The sequence below is a fragment of the Aulonocara stuartgranti genome, assembly GCF_965226115.1.
Source record: "Aulonocara stuartgranti genome assembly, chromosome: 3".
In the NCBI taxonomy this organism is placed as follows: Eukaryota; Metazoa; Chordata; class Actinopteri; order Cichliformes; family Cichlidae; genus Aulonocara; species Aulonocara stuartgranti.
Genome location: NC_138941.1, coordinates 72,388,177 through 72,401,320, shown reverse-complemented (window position 1 = coordinate 72,401,320; position 13,144 = coordinate 72,388,177). Strand labels below are relative to the sequence as shown.

General features: G+C 41.3%; 1 protein-coding gene across 1 annotated transcript; it reads left to right on the top strand.

Annotated features, from left to right (window-relative positions):
• Window positions 1-94: 94 nt before the first annotated feature.
• LOC309703508 (uncharacterized protein) lies at window positions 95-12,417 on the top strand. Its single transcript, XM_082528395.1, has 9 exons — window positions 95-337; window positions 3,733-4,083; window positions 4,924-5,256; window positions 5,324-5,431; window positions 8,551-8,874; window positions 9,330-9,656; window positions 10,213-10,530; window positions 10,823-11,140; window positions 11,830-12,417. The coding sequence occupies exons 1-9, from the start codon at window positions 301-303 to the stop codon at window positions 11,919-11,921; spliced, it is 2,208 nt and encodes a 735-aa protein (XP_082384521.1). The 5' UTR covers window positions 95-300; the 3' UTR covers window positions 11,922-12,417.
• The last annotated feature ends 727 nt before the right edge of the window (window positions 12,418-13,144 follow it).

Sequence of the window (13,144 nt, the reverse complement as noted above, 5' to 3'; positions counted from 1 at the left end):
GATAAGAGTAGTAGGAGGAGTTCATTCTCTCACACTTTCCATCCTGTTCATCCACTTTTCTGTTAGCCACGCCCCCACAGGTAAACCAGCAAATCACTGCCTCCGTTCTCACAAACGTCTGATCTGTGGCCGGCCGGACTTCATTCCACAGATGTGCTTTAACAAAGTGTGAAGCTGAACTCTGAGCTGTGACAGTGAAGCAGTGTGAGAGTGTCAGTAGATGATCAGCAGAGGAAAGTGAAGCTGCTGTGAGCTGATGTCCTGAAGGGCTTTTAAAGAGTCTCTGAGTTTGACAGGAACATGAAGATGTTTGTGGTGTTTGTGATCCTCCTGCACGGTAAGTACACCTTCCTCTCTCTGCTCTCATCATCAGCTTTTCTTTCATCTCTCTCTCTTTAATGTGTTGAAGTGCAGCAGGAGGAGATTTCCATCAAACACTGGATTCTGATTCAGATCAAATAATACGACTGCTGGAAGTTTCAATAACTACGTACTTCAGCAAAAAATTTACATAGTTTACCATGTTTCTGTTTTTCTCTTTGTTCATTAAGTTTAGTTCTCTCACATGTCTGGTTACAGTGTTGCACTGTGCCGTTTCGACAGGAGCTATTTTCTTCAATACGACTGCTTCAGCTGTTTTACTTCAATTTCTCTTTAACTCTTCACACATTAGCTTTAATTACCTTCATGAGTCATTTCTAGTCTGCCTACGTCAGTGTAGAAACATTTATACATATGCAAAATAAACTGTGCCCATTAGAAGCAATTACACACTGATGAGATTCAACTGGTTCAGACTTAAAACTGAACCTTTATTACAGTCTTTGTTCCCATTGGCAGCTGGAGACCTGATGGTTCAACAGTCGACCCTGTTATATTTCCTTAAAGTGTGAAATATAAAATGTCACTGGACATCTGTGTGTTCACCATGTAATGAAGAGATTTATGTCAGGTCTGAGTGGACCTGAGAAGCAGATATCAGTGGCAGGATTAATGAAGTCCGGTCAGGTTTAACTCTGAGTTCACAATAATATGAAGTGATCCACTTCTTACCAGGGTCTGGACTAGAGATAAAAGTTCTCTGGAAAACAGTGATTCTCGATCAACCTGCAAACAGCCAGAGCCTCTATGTTTTTTTTATAGAGTCCACACTGAAAAATTAAAGATTATTTATTTTTTATATGGAATATAGAGTCTTAATAACAGCATAATTCCTCCTCGTATTGATTTATTTTGCATAAAATCAGCTTTCTTATTATTTTTCATCACTTTTGTTACTCATTTGCCGTTGAAGAATTTAACTCTGCTGGGTCAGAGAGCACAGTACCAGCTGCAGTCACAGTCGGGCGTCCCTCTGTGAGCTGTGATACTGACATCTGTTAACTCTGACACTGCGTCTGAATACATGATCACATAAACAGACATTCATGAGGTTATGAATATGACTATTGTACAGTTATTTGTAGACCAACGTTTTTAAAATATTCACACACACATGCATTCTTCTGAATAATGACTTCAACCAGTCAAACAGTTATTAATGTCCCTTATTGTTCCAAACAAAGTTACAGCAACATTTTTACAGATTAAACTAAAATGATTCTCCTTTATTGAAGTTTACCTGCAAACATCAATAATCTAAACCCATTGCTGCCATTAAGTATTCACACATGTAATAGAAGAAAACAACAGCAATAATTATTATTATAATAATAATACGTTTAATATGAAATATTTGAAAAATTTAACAAACGCTGAATCCAGTTTTAAAGTATGAAGATAAATGAAAAGGTTTCAGTCCCACACGGGTGGGGGGTAAATTAAATAAGTTATTTATTTAAGCTGTTAAACCCCCAAACCAAAGAAAAAAACATCTGTGAATCCAACTTTTGGTTTTTCTTTCTCTTATCAGCGAGGTTTAGGTGATGTCACGGTTAGTGTGTGTAGCCAAAAATTACATCTGAACAAAGAAAATTCTGCTCATTTCATTCATAGTTTCACTTTCAGCTGCACAACCCTCACAGCTGGATTTTGCCTCAGGTCAAAATAATCAAACACGAAGATACAAACATGCTTCTAGTTAATATGGACGATATATAAAACACAATCAATAAAATCTCCACCAGAAACCACTCACTGGTTTCTTGACTTTGATTTCTGTGAAGCTTCAGTGTTAACATTTTGACCACTGCTGTGTTGTCTTTTCGATATTTTTTTCTGTGTTTTTTGGTTTCTTTTGTTCTTTGAGGCAGAACCCACATTACTGCGCCACACATGTAGCCTCCACAGCTTTAAGTTATTACACTTAAACTTTGTTAAAGTATGTTTTAAAATGGAACACTTATAAAACTAGAGTTCACCAAACAGAGTCTGACTGTGCTTCAACACAACAAAAATAAAAAGCATTTCAAAAATGTACCTGCTCATCCACTTTAAATGTCGTCTGAGCAGAGAATCACTTTTGCTTTGCTGAGAACTGTGAAGCACAAAGGCACTGAGGACTCTTTTGTTGGTATTTAGAGAATTCAGACAGCTCTGATCCTTCAGTCTCACTTCACTCTGTGAAAAACATTTCTAATTAATCATTTATTTCCCCATGACATTGTCTGTATTCACAGACTGAAAATGGACATGGATGATGCTGGTTGACGTGTGTGCCAGAATAGAGAAGCAGCAGCACCAAGAGAAAGATGGAAAACCCTGCAGTCACACTTAACACTGTTCCTATCACTCAGTTTCACTTCAGCTCTTTGTATGTTGGCTGGTTGGTGGTACAACAACAGTACAGAGAGGAGTGGCCCACAGAATGACCACTGCCTCCCTCTGAAAACAGAGCCCTATGCAGGTAGATGGGCTGTCCATAACTGCTCAGGGACTGCAAACACACCAGTCCACTAAAGAATAATTGTGGCGTAAATAAAACTGAAAATTTAACTAAACTCAGGCTGGAGCACTGAAGTTTCATCAAACATAGAAACCAGGCTCAGTTTCAGCTGCTGTGAACAGAATTTGCGCTCTAACTGCAGGTGCAGTCAGTGTGATAGCCTAGCTGTTACTGTTTCCACATCAGTGTGAGTGTTTTCATGGTTCTTTTAAAGCTCAACCTGAAAACACATCATGGATGCATCATTTCATAGATGCAGCCAAGAAGCAACCTAGGGTTAGTATCTTGCCTACAGCAAGATATTTGTCATGCAGATTGGAGTAGCTAGGGATATGACTCAGTGAGTGAATAAATAAAAGTGTTCTGTTGACTCTCCAACATGTTTTCAAGCATATATTGTTGTAGTGAATGTCAGTCAGCTTGGATTGACCTATTCTTATAGGAGTTGTCACGATCTGCGGCTGCAGACTGTGTGTGTTTCTGTGAGGACCTAAATGCAGACAACAAGAGGCAAAACTAAATTTTAATGGAAGGCGTATTATGGCAGATACAAAACATGAACAGAACAGCTAAACTGAAATAAACGCAGAACTGACTATGAAAAAAAAAATGAATAGGAAAATCAATGCTGAGGAAAACTGAAGCTGTTTTGTGTTCTCAATACCTCGAGACATCTGTTGGAGTGCAGCAATTTCACTCTTTGAAAGATTAAAATGTTATTTCTTTTACTTCAGTGGGACTGATAACATTTATGCTCTTTGTTGTTTGTAAAACTTGTTCCTGAAGGTAGTATTAGTTAATAGTGCATCATTTCAAGATGAATTTGATTTCTGTTTCTGTTCTTCCAGTTTCCCAGCATGCTCTGGGTGTGGTGGTGGAGGTGAATGAGGGGGAAAGGTCTGTCCTGCTGTCATGTCTGTACTCAGGTTCTATACCTGAGGACAACACCACAGTGATGTGGACTCGCAGTGGCATAGATCCCAAATCAGTACACCTACGTCGAGCAGGAGGAGACGATCTTAGAGGACAAAACCAGCGTTACAGAGGGCGCACATCAATGAATCGTTACGCCTTAATCACAAAAGACTTCAGCCTCACTCTGAGGAAACCACAACTGACTGACAGCGGCAACTACACCTGCTCCATCAGCAATGGAAGACAAGAACGGAGTATCAGAGCCATCAAGCTGCAGGTCAAAGGTCAGAACAAAACCCAAAGGCCTGTTGTACTTAAAGGTCATAACTCAGTACTGACAAAGACAAACAAAGGTCAGAGGTCAAACTGAAGTGAAGTATTTCCTAAGCGGTTCTGAAAGTCTTGATGATACCAGCAGCAACTTTTGACTTGAGATTTGCCTTCACTGAAAACAGCAAAACAAGAATAACAAAGCAGAAGAAAATAGGATCTTGCAGCTACAGCCTTTGGTGATAATAAGAATTACTAAGTTCAGCTTCGGGTCAGAGGTTCATGTCAGGGAGACACACACACATCTGCACATATATTTATAAGTGCCTGCTGTCATTTTATACATCATTCAACATGAAACATTCAGGTTGTTTTGCCAGAACCAATGTTTTTATGCTAACCCAAAATTTGAATTACTTGACCCCCAACATATTCATTATGAACTTTTAGTAACTGTAGCAGCATCTCATAAATAACATTTAACACTGAAAACAAAAAGAGAGAACATTATTGTTAATGGTTGCTGAACAGTCAGGTCAGGAATGTAGATACTGTACTGTGCTCCAGTTACAATCAGTATTACTAGTCCTATATGTTAATATGTTATATGTTAATGCGCGCTCAGTCATCCAGGTAAGAAAATCCAAAAATCTGTTCGCTTAAACAGAAGTTGTCCTCCTTCTCTCCCGGATCGCCTGGAGCTTTCTTTAGATGCCTTGCTAATTATAACCAAATCAAGTAACTTGGATGAGTGAGGAAATGTTTTTCCCACAGAAAACGCTATGTCCAGGAACAGGATAAGCTTCGGGGGGTTCTAGTCCTATGGTTTATATTGCGGTTTCTTGTCCTCTTAGACCAGCAGGTGGAGGTGAAGGTGAGGGAAGGCTCAGAGTCTGTCATCCTGCCCTGCAAAACAAAACCTGACCTGCCTGAGGACACCACAGTGGAGTGGAGTCGCTCTGACCTCGGACTCATCACAGTCCATGAGTATTCTAACAGAAATGATGAGCTCATGACTCAGGACGAAGTTTACAGAGACCGAACGAAGATGAATGAAGACCTGCTGAGAACTGGAGACCTCAGTCTGACCCTGAAACACCCCAAAGTGAGAGACAGTGGAGGATACATCTGCACCATCTACAGGGACAAAGACATCCTGACAAAGAAAGTAGTGCTGCAGGTCAAAGGTCAGTGCTGTACACAGAGGTGAGTGCTATAGATATAAGTCAGAAGTCATATTTATTTTCTTTGCAGAACCATTTCCATCCTGGGCCAAACTTTTGTTGGCACTCCTGGTTATCCTGCTTCTTGTTGTGGTTTCTGGAGGTCTTTTATTTCGTTTCCGGCAGTACTTCATGCCAGGTGAGTCACTTCTACTACACTACCCATAATGCCGATGGTTAGCAGGTGTCCTCTGGTGGCTCCTTGACTGTGGCTCACACAAACTTGTTCCAGAAGCTGAAAGAGTTGAGAGTTACAAACAGCTGATACAGAGAGCTGAAGAGAAACTTCCAGGTTTGTTCCAGAAGTCAGAAAACCTCCTTCAGACTCAGTCATTGATCAGTGAAACAGCTCCACAACATGACTTTACTAAACAGTGTGTGTGCTTCACTGCATTGATCTAACACAAGTCGTGTCCAAATTCATGGGCTGCATCCTCCTGATGACCCGGCCTTCGCGGTCTACGTGGGCCAGGTCCTCAGAAGGTCGGGTAGGCCGGAAGTAAACTGCCGTGAAATTGGACGGTCTAGCCTTCTGATTAGCGTCACCGCTGTCTCGGTGGAGTTTAATAAACTCAGCCGTCTGCTCCTTGCTATCTAAAATATAACAGGACACTGGCGTAAATTCTCGACCATCTCACACTTCTGTTTAATCAGTTTTCTGTTTGACGTTTATTCAGCTGTGTGAAAACCAAGGAGGAACCCACACGGAGGATTAATAAAGTTTTACCTAAACTAATCTAATCTAATAACTTTAATCTCAGCCAAACCGATTTACTCACGAACAAACAAAACACTGAAAAAAGCCCAACAATAACATTTTTAGGTTGTCTAAGTTACTTATATATTACGTTTAACTGGAGTAGCGAAAGTCCGCGGTGATCTGAAAATGATGTGCCGGGAGTTGTGCCGTTCTCGGCCGCATCAGTGATCCTCGAGCTCCCGGCTAGCTATTGAGCTGGTGGGTAGCAGATGTCTCCGAAAACGTTGAAGCACTTTTGCAAATATGCGATGTCTTGATAAACCGAGCAGATATTTGATGTTTACACAGCTACTTTCTCTACTGAAAATATGTTAAAAGCTTACTTTGTGACCCAGAAAGATTAATAAGACTAATTTTAAAACTAAGTAATTTTTAAACTTAGTAGCGGCCACCATTGTTGGAAACTGGAATTTGGCTGGGCCACGCTATGAATTCTGGGATATGGTAGGCCACGAAGGACACACCCGACCCATTCTTCAAATTCGGGGAAAAGGAGGACGCATTTGTCGGCTGCATTCGGAGGAGTCTACGAATTTGGACAGCCTTCGGCGCGTCGCTGTGATGTAATCGGTCTACAAATGCGTCCTCAGGAGCAGTGTTGGGCAAGTTACTTTGAAAAAGTAATTAATTATAGTTAGTAGTTACTTCTTCAAAAAAGTAACTGAGGTAGTAACTGAGTTACAATATTCTAAAAGTAATTAATTACTTGAAAAGTAACTATTGCGTTACTTTAAAAAAAAAACGTTTAACCCTCTGGGTCCAGGGTATAATTGATCATTTGTAACTACTTTTGATGTTCCCACATTTTACCTTTAAAAACTATTTACTTTGCCTTGTTTGGTCTCATTCTTTTCAGCACAGCCTCACGTGTCTGAATTTACAGTCATGTTTTCATGTTGACATACTGTATTAACACGATTGATCTAAAATCAGACAAAAACATAATATCCGAGTAGAAAAAGTTATATTTTTTACTGTAACAACCACAAACATGTTTAATGATCATATTTCATAACTTTAAATGCAAATATAAATTGTCAATTTTAAAATCCTATGCACAAGTTTGCAAACAACAAAGTTATTTGCATCCATTTACCTTTTACCTTGATTTTTTAAAATAACCATTTCAAACTATTTACAGAACAATCAGCTGTTCTTCAATAAGATGCCACAAATTATTTGTGCCACTCCAAAAACATAATTTCTGTCCACTATAAAGGAGAACATCACAGCCTGATACCTGCAGGTCTGACAGCAGCAGGTGTATCACTCCTGTTTCTACCTGGAGACAGCAGTCGCCTCATTGTTCTGACACAACACAAAACTATCCACAACACTACACACTAACTACAAAAGACAACACATTAACTACAGACTCCAAACACGCTAAACGTCACAAATCTCTCACATCTCAAAACTCGCTCGCTCTCTCTTTTCCTGCTCTCTCTCGCCGTCACTCCTAAAACTTCCCCTGTTTTATTTAATTTTTTTGCTCAAAAGCAGAGAGGTCTCGCTGCGCTGTCATTAGACAGTAAACGTGACGAAACTATTGAGGAAAAAACGCTGCGTATATATTGTTTATCATGACTCTGGTTTTACGTGGCCTATCAACACAATTTACAAACTGGTATCTATCACCTTGTTGCTTTGTCTTTAAGTGGTCATGTGATTGACTTACCACGACTACTTTATTCTTCCTCAGTCAAACAGCAGCACTCATGCGATTGTTTTGCCCCCTTAGCTCCAGGTGTTGTGCTAGACAGTGATCGTGATTACCGTCCGCGGGAGCGTGCAGCTGCTTAAAGCTGTAGCGTCCAGATTACTTACAGCTACTTCCGTACAACTGATATAAGATGCGGTAAGCTGAGCACAGCTTCAACCGTCTGTTTGTTGAAAAATAGTAAAGGACCGCATTTCCTTGTTAGTAACTGTAACGCCGTTGTAAGGATAGGAATAGTAATTAGTTAGATTACTCGTTACTGAAAAGAGTAACGCTGTTAGTAACGCCGTTACTTGTAACACCGTTATTCCCATCACTGATCAGGAGGATGCGGCCCATGAATTTGGACACGACCACAGAGGCTGCATGTGGACAAGCTGTTCTTCTTCTGTGGTGGTAAACAGCAGCTGACATGGAAACATGTGCTGACAGTAAATGTTGCAGCAGCTTCAGTAAATGTTCCTCCTTGAGTTGTGCTCAGTCATGTGGTGGAGAGCTTCAGATGTTCAGACACACGAGATCTTCATGGTTTCTGTGCTGATGTGTGTGAGACATGGCCGACTGTGGAGGCTCAGTCTGTCTGTTCTTCTTCATCCAACATGTCTGCAGCACTTTACAGGACGCTGCAGACGAATTACCAAAGAACGAGTCAGGAACACATCAGGAACAAACTGAGACACAATCTGACTGAGACTAGAAGACAAGGAGGGACAGGGAGGTCATGTGACCACCACAGCTGCTGCTGATGTCATCATGTTGTGCTTTATTGTTTTCTCAGTTTACGAGGTGGGGGTGGATTCAGGGGAGGAGTCTGTCCAGCTGCCGTGCAAAGCTATAGTCAGATTCCTCAAAGACACTAGAGTGGAGTGGAAGGACAGATATACCAGGACAGTCCATGTGTATGAGAATGGACGTGACCAGCGTGGAGAACAGCACCGGTTTTACAGAGGACGAACAGAGATGAACAGAAACCTGCTGAAATTTAGAGACCTCAGTCTGACCCTGAAACTTCCCACAGATGACGACAGCTCCACCTACACCTGCACCATCAGCAGGAAGGGAAACTTGCTGAAGAAGAAACAAGTGGAGCTCCATGTCAGAGGTCTGAACATAGTTTCATACAATAAACATATTTTATATTTGACACTATTTCCTCTCCATACTTCAGCCTCTTGGCCAGTTTAGGTTCTCAGTGGTTTAGAAAGGCAGAGCTTATTGATCAGCAGCAGACTGGATGAAATAAACCATCATAAAACTGAAAGAGCGTTTATCAGCTCACTGATGGATTGTATAGATTATTTTGTATTTCTTTAAGTAGAGCTGCAGAGTTCATGAAAAAATAAATCTTGTCATAGACAAACCTGATTTGGTTTGGATGGACTGTCTCTGCTGCTGATTGAACAGAAATAAAACAAAGAAACTGTTTATGTTCAGTGGGGCAGTTGGACATGTTTCAGACTGGAACCTGTCATTGCAAATATTTAATTTGAACCAGTCAAAACATGCTCAGAGTTGCTTCAGTCTGTACAACTCATGTTGTGTTTGTTGTCCTCTCAGTCCCCCAGCTGGAGGTGGTTTCAGGGGTGGAGTCTATTCTGCTGCCCTGCGAAACTACCATAAACCTGCCTGAAGTTGCTAAAGTGGAGTGGAAGACCAGATTCAACAGGAAGGTCCACGTGTATGAGATCAGATCTGACCAGCTTCAAGATCAGGACCACCGTTACAGAGACCGAACACAGATGACTGAAGACCCGCTGAGAACTGGAGACTTCAGTCTGACCCTGAAGTACCCCACAGACTGGGACACAGACACCTACACCTGCACCGCCTACAGCAGGGAGGGAAACATCCTGATGATGAAACAAGTGGAGCTGAAAGTCAAAGGTCAGTGCTGTTTTGTGTGTGTGAGCTGCAGATGCCATTGAAACTTGAGAAAGTGTAATAACTCCAGCTGTACATATCTTATCCATTTAACCCATTTATTATTTGCCAATGGTTGTATTCATAGTTTATTCATATTTTAACAGTTCCTCTTAGTATTCAACATCATTTAACATCACAACAACGTGGTCACAGACCTTTAGGTCCTACTGACCAACAACACCTGATGGTAATTAAATGTGCCTACCTTAAAAACTGTGCCATAAAGACATATCATAGTGTAAAAACAGAGGCACACAAACATAAATGGCTCCTAAAGCCCGGCCCCTTATGCACCAGACTTGACAATTCTAATTATAAAGAAAATAAGAAGCTATTAATAAAGTCTATTTTAGACACACAAAACCAAACCAAAGCCATCTGCAGAAGAATTTTTCAAAAAAAAAAAAGAAGATATCTCCAGGTTTTAGATTTTGATCTGCTTCTGTCCTTCAGCTTTCTCTACAACTCTGAAAAACTGCTGCTGCTACAGCTCATGTTGTGTTTGTTGTCCTCTCAGTCTGCCAGGAGGAGTTAGAGGAGGAGGTGGAGTCTTTCAAGCTGCCCTTCAAAACCACAGAAAACCTGCCTGAAGAAGCTGAAGTGGTGTGGAGAGACAGCAATGACAGGAAGGTCCACGTGTATAAGAACGGCTCTGACCAGCCTGATGAACAGCACCAGCTTTACAGAGACCGAACAAAGATGAATAAAGACCCGCTGAGAACCGGAGACCTCAGTCTGACCCTGAAACACCCCACAGATGGAGACAAAGGAGGATACAGCTGTAGAGTCTACGGGGAGATGCAGAGATACAAAAGAGTGCTGCTCAGAGTCAAAGGTTTGTGTGGTTTCCATGTGGTGGGGTGCGAGGCAAATACTGATGTACATAGTGAAATCCACGTCATCATTAACTGTGAAGAACAGCTTGCTCTAAACTGGAACAAATTACAGAGAAATGGACCAACAGTGAGGTCCAAGCTTTGTTAGAGATCCAGGCCTGCACACACACAGTGTAAACACAGTGAAACTACAGAGTACTGTGAGGAGGTACAAAAGCTCCTCCTTCTGTTCTACTCAGAAACCCACTGCTGCTGTCTGTACAGCTCATCTTTTGTTTGTCGTCCTCTCAGACTGTCAGGTGGAGGTGGACAAGAGGGAGGCGTCTGTCCAGCTGCCATTTAAAACAACAGCAAACCTGCCTGGAGATACCAAGGTGCAGTGGGGGGTCAGTGGTGATAAAATGGTCCATGTGTATGAGAACGGCTCTGACCAGCCTCACAAACAGCACCAGGATTACAAACACCGAACGGAGATGAATAAAGACCTGCTAAAAACTGGAGACCTCAGTCTGACCCTGAAACAGCCCACAGATGGAGACAGTGGAGAGTACAGATGTGAAGTCGACGGGGAGGTCAAGAGAAACAAAACAGTGCACCTCAAAGTCAAAGGTTTGCTTGTGTCTCTGTGTGTGTACATGTTTTGACATCTTTGTGAGGACACAAACCTGGCATGCTACAATACTTGTGGAGTCTAACGGTCACTTGTGGGGACAAAATGCCCATTTCGATGAGTTCGAAGGCATTTTTGAGTCTCAAATTGTGGTTTAAGTGTCAGTGTAGCGGCAATCTTCAGTCCTTCGTTTCCGCTTCTGCAGGACAAAAATCTTCTGACTCGTGCTTTTCTAACATAGTTTGTATGCCGCTGAAACTGAAAACTGCAAAACAAATATCTCCAGTTCGACCCCAGTTTGTATTTTCCTGATATTATACCAAAAACAACTATAAACAGCAACGGTTAGAAAACTGTTGCTCCTGATTACTTGCCTAACCTTTCATCAACACGGCAGCTCAATACGACCACGTTTACGACACCTACCAACACTTTAAAACCACACAACAGATGAACAAATCAGAACAAATTAACGGAGCATATTATATCAGATTACAACATAAAATAACCAAGATTAAAATTAGAAACAGTGGTTAGGTTTAGGGTTAGGACTTCATTTTTGATGTTTAGGGTAAGCAGCTTGGGAAAGCATTATGTCAGTGACATGTCCCCACAAGGATGTAAATACATACAAACGTGTGTGTGTGTGTGTGTGTGTGTCTCTGACTGTGTTGTGTCTCCTCTGCAGGGAGAGTTCAGGTCCAGGATCAAACAGGGGACATCAGGAACAGAAGCAGCTCCATTGATCCGACTCCTCTGATGGCTGATCAATCAGTTTGATCTGTGTGTTCTTTGATTATTGATCAGTGATGTCAGAGTGGAGTCAGTGTGATGTTGTTGTTGTGTGTTTGAGACTTTTAGTGTCCATGAAGGTCTCTGCTGCCGTAGATCCTCTGAACTGTGACAGAGGTCTCACTCTGGAGGAAACTCTCAGCACTTTCCAGCAGCTCCTCCATCATGGAGGACGTTCCCTCACTGTAACAGGTGGAGGAGAGAGGAGAGGAAGCACAGGTGGATCCTCTGAGGAAGACATTATTCTGTTAAATGAGAGGAAACAAAGATATGATTGCTTCGTCTCAGTCCAATCGATCTGTTTTCATGTGTACCTCAGTGTGATTGTTTATGTTTATCTTTTGTATATTGTACAGAGTCGTGTGATCTGCCCCGGCATGACAAATGTAAATAATTTTATTGTAATGAGGCAGGTGTAGTTCTCTTATATTTATATTAATCTGTTCAGTGAACAGAATAAAAATGCCCTCTTTGATCTACTGTGGTTCTTCTTCTGTGGTGTTTCTGATGGAGCAGCTGCTCCTGATGTTTGAGGATGAGACCAGAGTTCCTACAGCTTCAGGTCAGAGAGACTGAAGCTCTCCAAGTGCTTTCTAATCGGAGATAAAGTATTTGAATTTCAGGAACAGGGCCATTCCTCCAATCAAGCATCTTCCAGTTCCTTTCTATATATAATCCCCCAGTTCTACAAGCGGTTCATTCTCATCTTCATGCCCGTCCACCCTTCCTTTTTTCACTTCTTTAACTTTCTCCCTTACAATTAGTAATTGGGAATCTTCAGGGGCGAGGCCTTCCCCAATTCACAGCTCACTTCATGTTTAAGCCATTCACCTTCATGTATTAAAATAATATCAAACCTAAAATGAGGACGTGGGCCCACTGAGTGAAAGTTTTTATCTGGCCAGCTTCAGTAAGAAATACAGATTATTCAAACAAACGTTATTAACCCGATCAAAAAACAGGGAATGTACTTAATGACTTCATACAGACATTTCATGTAGACTGAGCTCAGTTTTTAAATTTTTTTTTAAACTCTCAGAGTATCAGAGCCCACCACAGCTAAAACAATCAGTCTCACACATCTAAACTCAAATTTACTGGAATAACAATTATAATCCACGAGCTAAACAGTTTGTAAATATAACGTATAAAGAAATAAATAAAGTCAAATTTCTCATCTACTGACATGCTTTTCTTATAATTCGGCAGGT

Excerpts from the sequence above, each read along its gene's own strand:
- LOC309703508 (XM_082528395.1), top strand. The coding sequence starts at position 301 with ATGAAGATGTTTGTGGTGTTTGTGATCCTCCTGCACG. Across the intron at positions 5,257-5,323 it reads AGTAGTGCTGCAGGTCAAAG|AACCATTTCCATCCTGGGCC; the intron begins GTCAGTGCTGTA and ends TTTTCTTTGCAG. Across the intron at positions 9,657-10,212 it reads AGTGGAGCTGAAAGTCAAAG|TCTGCCAGGAGGAGTTAGAG; the intron begins GTCAGTGCTGTT and ends TTGTCCTCTCAG.